Consider the following 20,213-nt stretch of genomic DNA (forward strand, 5'->3'; position numbering starts at 1 on the left):
CACCCCGAAGCCTTAACACAAAGTGAGGAGGAGCGGTTAGATCAACATCAACAAACACTAAAACACAACATTCTCAAAGTGTTTGTCACTTTTTGAATCATTGATCTATGGTTGTAGGCCCTTTTCATACTTCAAATGATCAATTATTCTGAACCTAAAAAGTAATTATCACCAAACAAAAACACATATGAGCCATCACTCCATCATTCGGATATTTTCTAGACAAGGGTGGTCAGTTCTGAGGAAAAAAAATGCTTTAATTAATCTATTAGAAAAGCACAGCTTAGTTTATTACCAAATACACATAATAATACGTACACCCTTCTAATATACCTTTTATACATACATACCACTTTAATTAATTAATTAATGCTTCGTTTTATCGATTGTTCTATACACTGGTTCAGCTACTTGCACAGATTTGTTACTCTTGCAACCCAACAAACTATTCGCTAGGTTTTTCTGGGGTTTTTTTGTAGGCTCGATCTTCGTTTTTGCACTTGGTCGATTGTTGGAAGCTGTGTTGTAGATTGTGTGTTTTCCATCATAACCAGAATAAACAGACGATAATTCAGCTGCACTTGCTGTAACAACACTCCACTCGATGCTAGCCTCGCTAGGTGCATACTGCGTAGATGGACTCATGACACAGCTATGATCCGAGGGTTGCCATCCACTTTTTGAAAGATTCTCTATCTCGAACAAATCAGAGCTTGCTTCACTCGCCATGTCGTCACATATTACATTCTCTTTGCTCTTCGGAATGGCGTCCCATGTCAAAATCGACATTTTTCTCACGAGGTTTCTCGCTATGTCACCTTTGTTTATAATGGTTCCCGACCCAAAAACTTCCAGCGACATTCTTGGAAGTTCGTCGAGTTTTTCTTGTTTCTGTTCGGGTCTAAAGATCTCCATTGATGGATTCAGAACTGGGAATGCGAACTGGTCTCCTTGTTTGATGCTTTGCTGGACGTAAACAGCTTTTCTGGTCGAACAAGGTCCATGGAACCACCTCTTACCGAAGGCTCTACCATTCAACTTCCCCTGAGATGTACTTCGTTGCAGCAACGCCGTCTGATTGTTACTCCAACTGCTCGCCTCAGAAGCAATACTCGGAGTTCTTGCCGTAAATATGTTTGGATTCAGCCTGTGGAGATCCAAAACCGCCATGTCCGAGAACTTCTCTTCGGTGTCAAACATATTAACCACGCCTTCGATGGGTTTAAGATAACAAGAAAACGAAGCGACACGAAGATCCTGAAGGTTGTCTTGGGTTCCCATCGAGGGTTTTAATTCTGATAAACGGACTAAAAGTTATTAAAAAGATTTACAGTAAGGGAGAGTTGTACTTTGTTGATGGGTAGAGTTTTTCCTTTTAAAGACAAAAAGAATGCAACATCAAGTTGTAATGGCTAATGGGTCCGTATTTGTGCTGGTATATTAGGATCGTATGGCTAAGATTTTTGATGTGTTAATAGAGTGGATGTGTTATAAATGTGGTCGGGTTGGAATTAAATATATATTCTCATTGAAAAATGGAATGAAAAGGAGGTAGGGAGGTCTTGGTGGCCATGGTGTGAGCAAGTGGCTCCATCGAGGATTTAAGGCTCGAGGCATTCCAATGGACCACGAGCTGTAAGTGCAGTTGATAATGTAGATTTCATTGATTACAAGCGATCAAACATTCTCTCTTAGTTGTATATGTTCGTCGATTGATTGAAACAAGTCACTAAACTATACACCACAATCAATTGAACACTGTATGCTAATAATTCTCGATCATAATTTAATCTTTTTCTCATTTGGGATATCATACGGTTGTATACAGAAGGTTGTAAATGATATCTGAATATAATAGTATAGTCAATATTCCGATTTAAATGTGATATATTATAACCAAAGGGGATTTCGCATATATATCAAAGTGTTAAAAAAAAAATGTGTCTTTTCTAACGGGTAATAAGATTTAAAAGGTATATATGTGTTAGTATTCATATTTGTAAATGAAAATAAAAAATAGCCGGTACCTTTTTCATATAATATATAAATATGTAAGTAATGTATATTCTTAAAATAATAAATAATAATATGACAATAAATAAGAATGTGAGTATAATTAATTGTTCATTTAAGTTAGGCTTTTTACCACTAAGCATATGAAACATGTGTTTGTCGTATACATAATTGTTTATTTAGTTAATGATGCTAAAATATGGTTATATATTCCAAAAAATAAAAAGTGCTAATAACAATGGATCATAAGTGGAAAGGCTACATACCAACAAATGGCCATATTTTTAACTCCTATCATTACTAGAAATGTGTGACCTTTATAGGGACAATAATAGCAATAACGATGACACCAAAATAAACCGTTTATATCGTGGCTATTGTTATATCCTTATGACATGTGTTTTTTTTGTTTTTGCATGATTTGAGATCAATCTTTTAGAGAACTGCTTTGTTTAGTTCTCAATAGATAATAGCAGAGTCACTTGTCGCCGCTAATGTTTTGCGAGGAAAACTCACGAGACTTTCCTCAGAATTTTCTTGGTGGCCGCTAAATACATAGTTGTCTTATTGCCACTAAAAGAGTCACCGCTAAAGAAGACGATGCTACTTTCTATGAATCATATTAACCATTTTCCTTTTCTCTTATCGTGATCAAGATCCATTAAAAATTCTTTCAATTGTTGTTGCCGACCCTTGCTTCGACTTTTTCTTTCGTCATTTTTTACCATTTGTGTGTCTTTGCTCAGTAATGTTGTTCCATTCATCATTCTTTATGATCATTGTCTCATTGTGTGCCCTAATTTTTTTTTTCATTTTGTCGAGCAAAGAAACACCATAAAACTCATCATCGGCTATCGGGCTAATACCACCTTCACCAAGTATGTAATGTTCTTCTTTCTTGATGAATTTTCTACAAAGCTAGCCATGGATGCCATGCTACTAATTTCATCTAGATGTATTGAATGAATATTTTATAATTTTGATTTTGTGTGTGTATATATATATATATATATATATATATATATATATATATATATATATATATATATATATATATAGAGAGAGAGAGAGAGAGAGAGAGAGAATAAATCATTTATTCTTCTAATTTCGTTTTAAAACTAGTAAAAGACATCCTCTATGCTTTTGATTTGGGACTGTTTTTGCTTTCATGACTGTTTCAAATCTTCGGGACTATTCTAATTTTCGTGACTATTTCAAAAGTAAGATTCTAGTTTGTATGAATCGCTTAGACTCAAAAAACAACCCCATATTGGATGCAGGGCCGGCCCAAATACATGGGCGAGTTGGGCTATGGCCCAGGGCAGCAAAATCATAGGGACATCAATTTGGTCTAATTCTTATACTGTATATATAACTTTAGCCCAAAGTTTAATCCAATAAATAGCCCAACAGTGATAACCAACGTTTGAGGCAGCGTTTGAGGAATGAGGAGGACTGAGGAAACAAATCATCATCTCAAGCGTGGGCGTGAAGCACCTTGAGAAACCAATCGAACTTCTAGGAAAACGCATTGCTGAGATCGAGGATCATAAAGCCTTTAATCGACTTACATCTGAAATGAATCATTCTTAATTTCTCATTATAATTTCCCCACTTTTATCTAACTCTCTTAAACTCACTTGCTACTAAATATTGGCGAATTTCTTTACTTCTCATTTTAATCTCAGATTTCTCTACTGTAAGATTTCTTGTATTGTGATTTATGTAACATAGATTGATATAGTCACCAAAAATCTGAAGACTTTTGGTGTATTGGATTTCTAGATAGGTTTTGGTTGAGTTTTCTTTCTGAGCTTCATAATTTCTGTTTTAGTCTCTCTTATTCTCTACTTCTCATACTAATTTATGAGTTTTGACTTCTGATTCTTGTATTATTGAATAATACTAAGTTTTTTTATATGATTTTTGTATCACAGGTCATCAAAAATTAGAAGAAGTTTGAGGTTTTCGATTTCTAATTTGGGGTCGGGTGAGTTCTATTTATGAATTCTCATATCTCTTATTATATTTTATTTTCTCTTATTTTCTGTTTCTCATTCCAATTTCTTAGTTCTAACCTATTTACATTTTCTCTTATTACTGAGTTAGTTCTCATACTACTGAGTTCTCGTATCTCTTATTACTGAGCTTGTTTTTTTTATGTGACTTCTGAATAACAAATCACCGAAAATAAGAAGCTTGAGGTTTTGGATTTCTAAATCGGGTTTCTGTTAGTTTGATTTCTGAATTCTGATATCTCCTTTATGTTTTTTTTCTCATTGCAATTTCTAATTTATGTTCTATGTTTTTGTTTGTTGGTTTCAGGTGTTGGTTTGTTCGATTTCTTTTATGTTAGCTTTAGGTTATTCTAACTTTTTAGAGGGAAGAAGGCATAAATTTATTTCGTTGTTATTATGTAGTAGTTTTTTCAAATGAACTTGTATTTCAGATTCCATGATTTATTTTTCAGATCTTTTGACATCTTGAAGTGGAAACAAAACATAAACTTTGTTCATGTTGCATATTTCTTTGTTTAGCTTTTATAACTTTATTTGTTGATTTTAAAATATATGTAATCTAAAACAACCGTCACGTGCTCGAAAAAAATGCAAAAAATAAAATAAAATAAAAAAACAACAACAACAAGAAAGTTTGAACAAATGCAATTTTTTCAATCTTTAATTGGTTTTTTGTTTAATGGTTCCAAATTAGTTTTTTTAGTTGAAGATTAATTAAAAAAATGTTCGTCTATATATCGAGTTCAATTCGACAAATGATGAAGAATATGATATTGATGGAATTGGTTTATTTAGTAAGTTGCAAATTTCGTAGAAAACGTTTTCGGATGAAGCATACAAATTGAATGAAATATCAATTTTATGTAACGAAAGTGATTTTTTCACAAATTATTTGACTATTGTAGAATATGAGATGCTTTGGTTTCAAGAAAATGTACGAATATGTTGTTTTAGGTGATTTATGTAGGTTTTTGTTTGGATGATTTGTTTGATTATAAAGTTTATGACATTTTTTATCTATAAAATTTTTATTTATAAGTTTTCTCTATGATACGGTACATATATAAAGGCATAAAATTTTTATCTCGCCCCGGATAGCAAAAAACAATGGACTGGCCCTAATTGGATATGTGTGATCCATTTATGCTTTATTGATGTAAATAGAGTCTTGTATTAAATGTGTGATTTTTGTATACTTAGACTCGAAGAAACATACATGAATTGAATGATTGAGTAAAAGATACCATTTCAGCCCATATAGGCTTTCTTGATGCAAATGAATACATATATGCATGAAAATCCTTACTAGATATAAACCCTAAAACAAAAACGAATGTATACTTTAATATGTGCGTCATTGTAGAATTTAAATCACATCGAAGGTTCTTAATGCGTTATTACATTAAATAATTAACAAAATCGATGAATGCAATCTGTTAATTTTTGAAATAATAAACAAAGCAAAAAAATGTAACATGATAATAAAAAACATAATATTTAAAGTACAATGCTATAATTAAAAAAGTTCAATAAATGTAAGATGTTAATTCTTGCATTTAAACCATTTATTTAAAGTATAATATTCTAATAGAGAAAAACAAAATTAGGATGATATATTTCATGAATATATGAACATACTTTGAATAATCAGTTTTTAGTGTATGTGTCTTCATTTTAATTAACATGAGTTTAGAATACCAACATGAAACTAATTTAGTAACTAATTTTAGGGTAGCCCCATTTTGGGATTGTTTTGAATATTTAATCTCATTTAGGATGTTAATGCAAATCAAATGATTGTTTTCTAAAGAATGATTAGGTTGTAATTTTCTTTTTGCTTCTCGGGTATGTATTTCTATATATACTTCGTAACTAATGGGAAATTTTGCAAAAAGCATACCATTATGAATACTTTATTCATTGTTTCATTTTTTGGTTCCTATTTTGAGGCTGCTTTGCGAATCATAGATTTTTAGTTTACTCTATCTTTATGAATATTTTATCCGATTTTTGTTTCTCTATGGAGTAAACCCTAAATTATATTTAAGTTGCATCATTCCTATTAATAAAAACTTGTTGTGCTATTGAATACTATAATTTTCCTAAGTTCCTACGAGGACTTGAGTCTTTTGTCGAGGCATCCAGAGCACATGTTGACGACAAAGGCTCAATCAGGTATATGTATCAAAAATGTCAAAACTCTAGCTTACTATAGATATAAAAATGAAATCTCATATACGTTAATATGGTTTATGCCAACATTATATTAATTGGATCTATCACAATGAAACTATAATTCCTCTAAATGTAAATAACATGGCCCCAAGTAATGAGATGGCTAATTTTAAGAACAACGGGAGTTGAGCGAATAGGATACAAACATAAATGATAGGAACTCGAATATAGACGGTTGGTGTGTTGATGATGACTTTCATAAGATATTAGAGGAAGCTCAATCAGAATTATATCATAGTTTATGCCAACATTATATTAAGTGGATCTATCACCATGAAACTACAATTCCTCTAGTTGTAGATGACATGGTGCCAAGTAACGAGATGGATAACATTACTAAAAATGTTATGAGTGAATTGAGGGAATAGGATACCAACCTCAATGATGGGAACTCAGATATAAAGGGTAGGTGTACCGATGATGACTTTCTTAAGATATTAAAAGAAACTTAATTAGAATTATACCATAGTTTATGATAATGTTACATTAAGTGGATCTATCATAATGAAACTACAATTCCTCTAGTTTTAGATAATATGGCACCAAGTAACGAGACGGCTAACATTATTAACAATGTTATGGGGGAGTTAAGGGAATAGGATACCAACCTCAATGATGGGAACTCGAATATAGAGGGTAGGTGTGTCGATGATGACTATCTTAAGATATTAGAGGAAGCTCAATCATAATGATATCATAGTTGTATCTTCTTTTCTTCCTTTAAATTTTTAGCAAAGATGATGCATATCAAGGTGAACAACAAACTGACTGATATTTCATGAAATTAGAACCCTGAGCTATTGAAATCTACATTTTCAAAAGAAAATAGGGTCCCCATTTCAAACTATGTAGCCAAAAAGAAACTAAAAAATAGTTTAGTTTATGAGTTGATACACGTGTAAACAAATGATGGTTTTCATTTTTGCAAAGAACATAATTCATTGCAGAATTATCCTATTTCTAATAAGATTTTGTGGGTCCATAAAAACTTAAAGGATAAGAAGGCAGCTTATAAGGACCTTATGATAATTTCTTGTGAATCCCATACTATAGTTTTTTCACTATTCAATGCACACGACAAAAAAATTGATTTGATACGTTACCCATGATCAGAAGAGTGTATTGTATCATCTTGGCGATAGATCTTCATGGAAATGATTTGATATAAAAGTACCCTAGCTTCTCAAGGTAACCCCAAAACATTCGTGTATGGGTTACAACTGACCGTTTTAATTTGAACACATGTATTCCAAATGGGTTAAGCTTACTTTTATCGAGGACTAAAAATGAAGTTTTGGAGGAAGTTTTGCGCCACGACGTGGGAAAGTATGCCCATGAGGCCATGAAATGGTAAAAATATGGAGGATCGTGTGTTTTATTAGACCTCCACGGTGTAGCCAAGGGTTGCCACGGTGTGGTAGCTGTTCTGGCCCAAGACAATGATTCTTTTAAGGTTTGCTTCGTATTTAAACCTCTCTAAGTTATTCCTAGGGTTCGTCTTCATCCTCCAACACCCTTATACCTCATAGAAACCCTAGCCTCCATTCATTGTTGTTTGTAGCCTTTTTAGAGCATTTGTTAGCTTAGAGAAGAAGAAAAAAAGAGAAGAAGGTGCTTTACTGTGGTATCTTGCAAGGAAGCAATATCATCAACATACCTCATAGCTTATGGACCTTTGTAACTGCCAAAGTCTATAACTTTATGGATTTTTGTGGTTAGATCTTTTGGATTAGTGTCTAAGTCCATAACTATAATTGGTATATACTTGACCCGACCCGGCATGGTCCATTTGGGTTGCATGGCATCGGAACATTTGGGTAGACATTTTGTGAGAAGAGGATATTTGTGACATATTAATATATTATAAGTTCAAATATATTAATATGAAATGATATTATTTAATTAGTATTGATCAAGAATTAATTTGGAATTAATTTAGTGATCAAAAGTGACTAATTAGATATATGGGGATTGATTGTGTAAATCTTTCATTCTTATATATGTGGGATTATGATCCATGATTCCTTATGTTGGGTTTAACCCATGTTGTGACCCACGGATATTCCATGGAGGTTAAAACCGAGCATAAGGAATGGGTAAAGTCATGAGTTAGATGGTGTAACTCTAATAGCCACACTATATAAAGACCCCATTGGTTAGTGAAATTGGCACTAGTATACACACAAGAGGGCAAGCCAATTTCTAGAGTTCATGTATTTCTTCTCATGGTTATTCCAAATGTTGGTAATGTTGTGTGAACCATTTGAGGTGTCACACTTGGGGCACTAGGCTCTTGAGCTCCATGGAATCAAGCTACATCAAAAAGGTATGTATTCTATCTAGTTTTGTTATACTAGTACTTATGATTGTATGCTAGTTAAGGTAATACCTTGGAAAGTTCAAGTTTTCATGTATAATAGAGAAAATATAGATCCAAGGTATTTAGGGTTGCATGTACACCATGGTAGTGTTAGAATGCTCAAGCCAATAATTCTTTTAAGGTTTGCTTCATATTTAAACATCTCTAAGTTATCCTTAGGGTTCCTCTTCATCCTCTAACACCCTTATACCTCATAGAAACCCTAGCCTCCATTTCATTATTGTTTGTAGCCTTTTTAGAGAATTTGTTAACTTAGAGAAGAAGAAAAAAGGAGAAGAAGGTGCTTTATTGTGGTATCTTGCAAGGAAGCAACATCATTAACATACCTCATAGCTTATGGACCTTTGTAAGTGCCAAAGTCTATAACTTTATGGATTTTTGTGGTTAGATCTTGAATATTGTCCCATGTGCTTCATGCTTAAGAGAGTTTGGAGGGAAGAACTCATAAATTTGGCAACTTTATGACTCTCCTAGGTCCCAAGAGCAACATATGTTGTAGATCTAGACTTTGGTTGGAGTTATTATCATTGCATGAATTTTGTGCATTCTTAGCCTATTATGACCTAAAATAGATTCTAGACATGTTTTGGGTATGTATGTCTATAAAGCTTCCACCTTTATGATAGATATGGTATTATAAACCCTTCTGGAGTGATTGGGTTAAGGAATTTTTCATATTAAGGACTTAATGGTTAAGACATTATGGATTGTGGCTTTATTTGGATCTATGGTTTGAGATATTGATCTCTTTGGGTGTTTTAGTGGATAAAATTGGAAACTTTATCCATTTAGACCATAGTATGGACTAGATCTAAGCTTTGGAGCTTTTGGAATCGAAGAAAATAGTTTAATCCATTAAGTTGTTGGAATCTCATCTCCCACAACGTGGCCATAGGTTGCAACGGTGTGGCAACTGGGAATTTCCCATCTGTTTGATCGCATGAGGGCTACGACGTGGCGGATAACTAAAGTCAACATTGTTCATTGACTTTTGGCATGGGTGGACTTTTTGTTAAATTTATATTTTTAGAAGGTAGACTTAGGGTTTGCCTATTGGGAATTAAGAGTCATATGTTCAATCATTGGGGAAACACTCATGGACTCATTGGAGTATTATTATTGTTATTGTTTACTATTATTCCTATTTGTCAAGGAACTATTTGTACACAAATTCCTAGTATTTTGAAAACTTATTACGATGTAATATTTTTTATACCAAAAGTGACATATATATTATATATTATGGGTATTGTTCAATGTAATCAATATATATGAACCATGACGACATCGCACAACCCGGCGTTTTCGCCGCCGGTCGGGTGTCTGGCAGATTGGTATGTTATAGAAAACTAGTATTTTCTTAGGAAATTATGACTATAGCTCTAGGCTCACTGTAACATCCCAAAATACGAGCCAAAAATTTCATTTTTAAAACATGTGTTTAGCAAAACATTAGGAATAAAACGCTCAACGTTCATATCATTTCACAAAGATATTGCATGTCTGGAAAACATTTTTATAAAACGTAAAAGTGTTAGAGTACAAATCCCCAGGAAGATCTCATAATGCGGAATACAAAGCATGTGTGTGATGTACCGCTACAGCGCCGACTCCTTCCTCTTCGAAGAAGAGGTACCTGAAACCAAAACCGAAAACTGTAAGCACGAAGCTTAGTGAGTTCCCCAACTGTACCACATACCATATAATCACATAACATACATATACTGTCGGGCATATCTGGGTACCCGACCTACCCCTTCGGTCCTTACGACTGGATACTGTCGGGCATATCTAGGTGCCCGACCTACCCCTTCGGTCCTTACGACCGAATACTGGGGACTATTTCAACCCCTACTGCTACCACATAACACATATCACATAGCATCATATCATACTAGCACATAAACATAACACAGGTAGTAGCAACCCTAGATGAATATCACAGAGACCAACATCTATCATACAACTCCTACTGGTGGGCCGGCATTGTGGCCGTAGACCCACCGCTACTGGAAGGTAACTCACCTCAAAGTAGCTGCTGATTTGCGTGGGAACTGACTGTCTGCTGCTGCTGCCGCTCCGGAAATCCTCCAGCTATAATTCCCACAAAACCCTTAGTCAAATACTGCTAACCGACCTCAGGGTAAAATGACCATTTACCCCTTACCAATCAAGAGTCAAGTCAAAGTCAACTGCCAGTTGGCCCGACTCGCCGAGTTGACTTGCCAACTCGCCGAGTCCCTATCCCTTTGTCCGACCATAAACCCGTCTCTACTCGTCGAGTTAAGCATTGACTCGACGAGTTCTCCTTCTAAACTAAAGGCCAATAGTCCTTCATCCTACTCGCCGAGTTGTATGAACAACTCGCCGAGTTCTTCTTCATCCGAAGAACACTCTATGCTGAGACTCGCCGAGCTGTATGAACAACTCGCCGAGTCTGTTCTTGAGGCAAGAAGATTGCCTTGAATTCGCCGAGTCATGGCATTGACTCACCGAGTTACTTCATGAGTGAGTCTGGCTTCCGACCCACTGAGTCACACCCCCATGACTCACTACTCCAACCCGCAACACGAAAAAGGGGAAAAACTCGGGGACTCGCGACTCGACTCGCCGAGTCAGATGAACGACTCACCGAGTCTGCCACATGCAAATAATATACACGTGATTCTGCTTGAATCCAGCTCATGCCATTCATAGATCTGGGTTTCTAGGGCCTGATTAACACGTAAAGTTTCCAACTTTACGTGTAAATAAACACCCATGAGGGTTTTAAGGCTCAAAATGCACCAAAAGAGTAGATCTAGGGCTTTCATGCAATATGGCTCCATAAAGGCAGTAGATCCAAGCTCCTGGAGCTCAATCATGCCTAGATCTAGAGGCTAAACAACTTATTACAAACCCTAAAACACAAAAAAGCTTGGGAAAAGGCTCAAGAAGGACTTTCATGGAGCTACAAGGGACAATAAGCATGAAAACAGAGGGAAATTGAGTTATACCTCAAGGAAATCACTGAGATAACACAAATATGCCTGGCCTCCTTCTTCTCTTCTTGATCTACTCTCCTTCCCTCTCCAAATCTTCAAGAAAACACACCAAAATGCTTCAATCTCACAAGGAACAAGGCTTGAACGAAGTATAAGGCTCTGAGGGTGAAGGGGGCGAGCTTAGGGGCGGATAAGAGGGTTTAAATAGGGTGCAAACCCTTGAAATTTAGGGTTTCATCAGACAGCGGGGACTCGCCGAGTCCAGAATATGGACTCGCCGAGTCGCCAACTTAAACGTGTTCCGGATCACGTCTCTACTCGGCGAGTCAGACCTACAACTCGCCGAGTCCAAGGCTAAAAATGAAAAACACTAAGATAAATTTTACGTACCAGGAACCAGGTGCTACAAATCTCCCCCACTTATTTTAGACTTCATCCTCGAAGTCTGCCACTCGATCCTGAAACAGCTCGGGGTAATGCTCCATCATTTCTTCCACCGGCTCCCAAGTCCATTCCGAACCCTTGCGGTGCTGCCATTGCACCTTCACTAATTCCACCCTCTTGTTCCTTAGATCCTTCGAATTCCGGTCGAGGATTGCGACTGGGCGCTCAATGTAATTCAGGCTGTCATCAACCTGTATATCCTTTAACGGCACCACTGCTGAATCATCCATGAGGCACTTCCGCAGCTGGGAGACATGGAAGGTGCTGTGGATCTGACTGAGCTCGGCTGGCAGATCCAGCCTATATGCCACCTTGCCCACCCGGGCTACAACCCTGAATGGACCAATGTATCTTGGGCCCAACTTGCCCCGCTTCCTGAATCGAATGACGCCTTTCCAAGGCGACACTTTCAGGAGAACCATATCCCCGACCTGGAATTCCAGGTCTGATCGACGCTTGTCGGCGTAACTTTTCTGCCGACTCTGCGCAGTCTGAAGCCTGCTTCGAACCTGCTGGATCCTCTCAGTCGTCTTGAGCACCACCTCGGTGCTCCCCATGACCCTCTGGCCAACTTCACCCCAACATATCGGGGTCCTGCACCTCCGTCCATACAACATCTCAAATGGGGGACGGTCAATACTCGCGTGGTAGCTGTTGTTGTACGAGAACTCAACCAAGGGAAGATAGGTATCCCAGCTACTACTGAAATCTAGCACGCATGCCCGCAACATATCCTCCAAAGTCTGGATGATCCGCTCACTCTGACCATCCGTCTGCGGGTGAAAAGCGGTGCTAAAATGCAGACGACTGCCCAACTCATCATGAAACCTCTTCCAAAACCTGGAAGTGAACCGCACATCTCGATCTGATATCACTGACACTGGCACCCCGTGCCGCGCCACAATCTCCCTGATATAGATATCGGCCAACTTTTCGGCCGAGATACTCTCCTGAATCGGAATAAAATGGGCGCTCTTGGTCAACCGATCCACGATGACCCAAATCGAATCTACTCCTCGCGCCGTCCGTGGAAGCTTTGTGATAAAATCCATCGTAATATCCTCCCATTTCCACAACGGGATATCCAACGGCTGCATCTTGCCGTGCGGTCTCTGATGCTCGGCCTTGACCTTCCTACATGTCAAACACCGCTCGACGTACCACGCCACATCCCGCTTCATGCAGGGCCACCAATAGTCTAGGCGAAGATCCCGATACATCTTCGTCACCCCTGGATGAATAGAGAATTAGGATTTGTGCGCCTCCTCCATCAAGATATGGCGCACGCCTCCATGATACGGCACCCACACCCTACGGTGTAGTGTTAATAACCCTCGGCTATCATAATCGAAGGAGGTGACTTGACCCACTATACGCTCACTCTTCCGATGTTCCTCATTCATAGCCTCTTGCTGAGCTTCCCGAATCTGCTCTAACAGGGGAGTCACCACATTCATCCTCATGCAAATATCCCTGATCGGTGCCGCCTTGCGGCTAAGCGCATCGGCCACCACATTGGCCTTCCCTGGGTGATAAAGGATATCGCAATCATAATCCTTCACCACGTCCAGCCACCGGCGCTGCCTCATGTTCAGATTCGGCTGATCCATGAGGTACCTCAAACTCTTGTGGTCCGTGAAAATGGTACATCGAACCCCGTAGAGGTAATGCCGCCATATCTTGAGGGCGAAGACCACCGCCCCCAACTCTAAATCATGCGTCGGGTAGTTCGCCTCGTGAGGCTTCATCTGCCTCGAGGTATAAGCAATGACATGTCCCCTATGCATCAATATTGCACCTAAGCCCGAGATAGACGCATCACAGTACACCACAAAATCCTCTACGCCCTCGGGCAGGGCTAAGATTGGCGCCTCACACAATCTTTACCTCAGAATCTCGAACGCTGCCTGCTGCTCAGGCCCCCATCGAAAGACTACGGCTTTGCTAGTCAACCATGTCAGGGGTACGATGTCACACCCCGAAAACCAAAGGCGGAAACGTTCCCGGGGTTGACTCCATGTTGTGTATCAAATCCAATGTACATAGTAATCACAGTAAACAACCATTACATTACATATATGTGAAAGTTTACATTTGGTTCAAAAGTAAATTGTACAAAAGTTATACATATATCATATGAACAAAAGAGACAAGTCTTCGGAGTACTTCATCTTCACCAAAAGATATCGTCGGGTACCTGTCTAACTTGGACCTGAGAATACAAGCGGTTTGAAAATCAGCATAAAGCTGGTGAGTTCATAAGCGGTTTTGTTTTGTGAAAATGTATCGATTTCCTTTAGTTTTCTGAAAAGATTTGATATCCAAGAAAATCCCATATTTTCTTATGTAAAGTAGTTAAGTTATCTTTCGTTACAGTTCTGATACAAGTTATAAGTTAACCCCAGGAAAATCCCATATTTTCCTAATTGTAAGATTGATTGAATAACACATAGTATAGTTTAATACACAAAAACTATAATTTAGATGAACTGTAAATAGAAATCATTTTGAAAACCTTGGGACTACATCCCGAACCAGTTATAAGATAATTCGATAAAAACTATGGGATCACTATCCCGAAAGTAGATATAAGATAGCTTGATAACCATGGGATCACTATCCCGAAACTAGATATAAGATAGCTTGATAAAATCATGGGATTATCATCCCGTATAAGATTTAGTTTCAAAACCATGGGATTGCCATCCCGAACGAAATATAGACACAAGATCATGGGATTATCATCCCGAACGAGGTATAGACTTAAAACCATGGGATTACCATCCCGAACGAGATATAGATTTTGAACAGATCCTAGCTGTGAATAGGTTTATATTAATACGTATTGTGAGTCGGGTAACCATACTGATACGACAACGAGACCTCCTTGACGTTAGTCAGACGTCGAATGATATACAGAATTTGTCACCCCAGGCGTGCCCGCCTAACTGTAGCTAGCAGTTAAGGTGTGGGATTGTCAGTCCCGAATAGATCTGTTCACAAACTCTTCGCTCTCCCTCCAGGAGACTCTGGTTACACTTCCGGAGAGGATTTACTTGATCATCCATAAAGGGTAGTGACTATCTCACAAACTAGTATTAAACTATTCACAGGATTCACATATGATAACAAACATACAAAGGCTTTAAGACATGATACAGTGAAAATAGTTACATACAATGAGACTATCTGGCAAAACATTTGAATGATACGGAGATAAACTGAATCAGACATAGTTTATCTAATAACTTAATACATATATCAGTAAGTGATATAAAGAGAAACATAGAACCCCAAATTATTCCCATAATAATTTGATTAGTTTGGTTATTTTCTTAACTAAAATCCATTTAGTTGTAATTGATAAATCATTCCTTATGCTCAACATAATACATAAGGAGTAAAAGAATTTATAAGATTGCCAGATATTATTTGAAACACATAAATGTATTGATTTGAAAACAGTTTTAGTTTGCTTGTATTCCCCCCCTGAAAACAGTTAAAAACAGTGAAAAAGGCGTAGGGGTATGAACTCACCGGACGAGATATGAGACGGTTTGGATGCTAAGAGTCGATCCGGGGCTTGTAAATACACGAGGTTCCTAATTATAATGTAAATATACACATTTGTACCTAATTAGGACTTAGTTTATTCATTTGATAGGGACACTTGCTTCAAGTCGCGAAAACACTCCGATACGAGTGTTTGGAAGGACCCGGGTGGCGTTTAAGGATGGGAAATGACACTAGGGACTTGGGACTTGAGTTTACTCCCCATGAGTAAACTTTTAAATGAGTTTACAACCACAAAACACACACATACATGAGTTTACGGCCGTAAATTCATGTAGGTGTGGTTTTGGGTGTTTAAATGGCTTAAATGGCTTACATGGACATGGGAAATGATTCTAGGCTTTGATCTAAATGCATGGAATGGATTAAAATCACCAAAATGATTAATTTATGGGAGTTTACGGCCTATCATAGGCTCCTGGCCGTAAACTCCTTAATCTTTATGAAAATGATGCTAAATGGTGCTAGAACAAATCACATGTGATTGGTAAAATTAATCCAAGGCCTAACATGAGTTTGTATGGGATTTTTGGGGGATTTATGGAGTTTACGGCCCATGAAACCCCCTTCATGGCCGTAAACTCTTGTGTGGGGTGTTCCAAGGTGTTTGAAGGTCTAGAACATGCATGAAAGGACTTCTAAAATTCATCTAAGGGCCTTAGGGGTGTGTAGTTTGCATTCTAACACCAAAAATTTTGGAGTTTACGGCCCAAGAACAGGTCTTGGCCGTAAACTCTTAGAAATCCCATAAAAGATGTGTTTTAGGCCCTTAAAGTATTTTTGGTTGGTCCCTTGATTTATTCCAAGGCTTTTGGTGGTGTTGGATGGCTTTCTAACACCTTAGAATGAGATTTATGCCAAGTTTTGTGGAGTTTACGGCCCAAGAACTCTCCTTGGCCGTAAACTCATCTAAGTCCCTCAAAATTAATGTTTCAAGTGTCCAAATGCAAGAATCAAAGTCCCATAATTCATATCTAAGCTGTAGGGGTGATTTGGAAGGGTTTAAAGACATGAAAAACACCATTTTTAATGAGTTTACGGCCCAAGCTTATGTCTTGGCCATAAACTCCTTCAAAGTCCACAAAATTATAGTTTTAGGTGTTCTAAGTCCATATCTTGAAGTCCCTTAGCCATATCTAAAGTCCATTTGAGTCTAGGAAGGAGTTTAAAGGCTAAAAACCCTTCAAAATGGTGTTTACGGCCTAGACTGCCTCCTGGGCCGTAAACTCACATATAATATCCAATTTCATGCTTAAGTGTCTAATTTGGAAGCTAAACATGCTATAGATTAAGGCTAGGAAGGTACCTTAAGGATTTGAAGCCTTAAATTTGAGTTTTGGACACTTAATCCTTGGATTTAGGAGAGAGGTTAGAGAGAGAGTAGAGAGAGAAGGAAAAAGCTTCAAATGAGTGCTTAAACATGTTTATATAGTTCCTAAAACTTGGACATGGTGGAATTCTACCCGATACTGGCCTTAAACGATGCTTTGGGTTGCACCCGATTGAGTTCCCGTCACCCGACGAGGATATTTCTAAAACTTAACAAATAAATGTTTTGGGCTAAATTCATGAGTTCCTAAATGATTTGGACCCTCATTGAATGATAATAAACATATAATTTTAGATAACTCAGCCCAAAAATGATAACGGGACATTTCGATTTCCGACGAGTTGTTCGGGTAGAACGGGTTTTCGGCGATGAACAACTTCGGGTTGTTACATACGACTATCTTGGAGAAATCCTGAATGAATCTCCGATAATATCCTGTTAATCCTAGGAAACTCCGAATCTCGGATGGAGACTTCGGAACCTCCCATCTCATCACGGCCTCCACCTTGGTCGGGTCTACTGAAATCCCGTTCTGGTTGACGAGGTGCCCAAGAAACTGCACCTCGCACAACTAAAACTCACATTTGGAGAACTTGGCGTACAAGCTATCCCTCCTTAAGGTCTCCAAAACCTCTCGCATATGCTCCTCGTGCTCCTCCTTCGTCTTGGAATAAACCATGATGTCATCAATGAAAACTATCACTGACCGATCCAGCATCGGTCTACACACGCGGCTCATGAGGTCCATGAACGCGGCAGGAGCATTGGTGAGCCCGAACGGAATCACCACGAACTCATGATGGCCATAGCGCGTCCGAAGCGCGGTCTTCTGTACATCCTCCTCTCTGACCCTCATCTGATGATAACCTGAATGCAAATCGATCTTGGAGAACCAAGATGCCCCCTGTAACTGATCAAAGAGGTCATCAATCCTCGGGAGTGGGTAACGGTTCTTCACCGTTACCTTATTCAACTCCCGGTAATCTATACACATCCGATGTGACCCGTCCTTCTTCTTCACAAACAGGATCGGGGCTCCCCAGGGTGAACTGCTCGGTCGAATAAATCCCTTGTCTAGCAGCTCCTGCGGCTGCGTAGACAACTCCTGCATCTCGGGAAGAGCCAACCGATAGGGTGCCTTGGCTATCAGAGTCGCACCAGGAACTAGGTTGATCCTGAACTCTACCTGACGCTCCGGAGGTATTCCAGGAAGCTCCTCTGGGAAAACATTAGTGTAGTCTCGCACCACTGGAACCTCGCTCACCGTCGCTTTACCTGTCTCCCGGGTATCTAGAATATACGCGACATATCCCGCGTAACCCTGCTGAAGGTAGCGCCTACCTCTCGCTGCTGAACATAATGCAGGTCCACGATGTGGCCTCTCGTCGTGGATCACCAACTCTCCCCCACTCGGGGTCCTAATCCGCACTAGCTGTTGTGCGCAATCTATCACCGCCCCATTAGGGCTCAACTAATCCATGCCTATAATCACCTTGTTCCCCCGCAACGGGATGGGAACCAAATCCACCAAATAGCGCTCCTCAAATAACCTCAGAACACAATCCCTGAACACTGCTGATGCTCGTACCGATCGATCATCGGCAATCTCTACCTCTAAAGAGCAATCCAACATGTCCAAAGACTCAGTAAATCTCTTGCTAAGCGCAAGGGAAACAAATGACCGGGTGGCACCCGAGTCAAACAACACCTGAACTGGGATACCGTTCACATGGAACGATCCTAACGCATGAACACAGGGCACATATCAATAACACAACATCATAAAAAATAAAATAGAGGGAAAGAATCATACCCGTCACCACATCAGGTGCGGCGCGTGCCTCCTCTGCAGTCAACTAAACCGCCCGACTCCTCACCACTGGAGCCTCTACCTTGCCCTGCCGGCCATCTATAATCCGCAGGGTAGCTGGAGCTGGCGCCTTAACCGTCGTTGATGCTGTCAACTGGGGGAAATTGGCCTTCTTGTGGCCCCTCTGGTTGCAACGGAAACACAGAAACTCAGACGTCTGCATCACAGGTGCAGGGGCGGTACAATCCCGGCTGAAGTGCCCTGACTTGCCGCACTTGTAGCAGCCTGACGATCCTATCTTGTGTGCCCTTCCGCATTTCTTACAGCGGTCCCGCCCCTGTTGGCCTTTCGGCCCCGCACCCAATCGCTTGGGCTTCTTTCCCGAAGCCTGTTTAGTGCTCGTTTTTCGATCTCTAAATGAACTAAAAAACTTATTTTTGTCCCCAGATTTTACAGTTTACATCATTTTTTGAGCTTAAAAAGATAAATTTACATTAATGAGTGTAATCGACATAATATTTCTCGGTTGGTGTTTTTCTACCCATTCAGTTGGGTTTTTGACCTGTCTTGCATGGGTTCCTCATCTCTGATTCTATAGGACGATGAGAGTTGGGCTTCTTCTTATGAAGTCCAAAATTCTTAAAGGAATTGACGGCTTTCATCACCACTTGTCATCATAAGTGCAACTCGAGTTTCTTGAGTTCCCCTCCTCCTATTCTACAGGTTGGTGGGAGATGGTTTTCTTGCATGAAATCCATAATATAGCACATTATGCTTTGCATCGGAATCGACGGTATTCATTTTACTTGTTAATGCAAGTGCAACCTGTGTTTCATGGGTTCCCCACCGCCTAGTCTACGGGTCATGGTGGGAGTTTGACTTCCTCTTATGAAGTTCAAAAATCTAAAAGGAATTAACGGATTTTATCTTGTGAATACAAGATTGCCTAAGCTTCTTAGGCCCCCACCACTTATTCAACGAGTCTTGGTGGGAGTTGGACTCATATTATAATGTCCAAATGGTTTCAGCAAGGAATTGACGGATTTGAAAGAAGAAAAATTCATCACGAGCAATTAAGGCGAATAAAAGATATTTAGCAGATTGACAACGTCTCAGTGTTTTCATCATATCCGGCTCCTCGGGACTCCGATTTAGGCGATTCAAGATGTTTCGGAAACTAGACACAATTATCTACAAGTTTGAAGTTTTGAGTTTTTGCTGAATCGGTCGTTTTCCTGCTCATAATCAACGTTGAAGTTGAAGTTAGTTTGCTGGACGAAAATCATAAGCTAAAAGTAATAGTTGAATTAAAGTTGAAAGATCAAGGGCTAAAGTTGTACCAGGTTGAAAAGTTGAAGGCTTTTGGGTTAAGGCTGCACAATAGATGAAAGTTGGAGGGGCAAGATTGTACTTATGCTTTATATAT

The 20,213-nt window shown here is 38.9% G+C and overlaps 1 protein-coding gene across 1 annotated transcript; it reads right to left on the reverse strand.

Moving 5' to 3' along the window:
* Positions 1-366: 366 nt before the first annotated feature.
* On the reverse strand, positions 367-1,281 carry LOC145099105 (protein PHYTOCHROME KINASE SUBSTRATE 3-like). Its single transcript, XM_079036691.1, has one exon. The coding sequence runs from the start codon at positions 1,279-1,281 to the stop codon at positions 367-369; it is 915 nt and encodes a 304-aa protein (XP_078892817.1).
* Positions 1,282-20,213: the final 18,932 nt, after the last annotated feature.

Source organism: Lactuca serriola, chromosome 4 (assembly GCF_051521515.1).
Source record: "Lactuca serriola cultivar US96UC23 chromosome 4, Lser_US96UC23_V15, whole genome shotgun sequence".
Classification (NCBI taxonomy): Eukaryota; Viridiplantae; Streptophyta; class Magnoliopsida; order Asterales; family Asteraceae; genus Lactuca; species Lactuca serriola.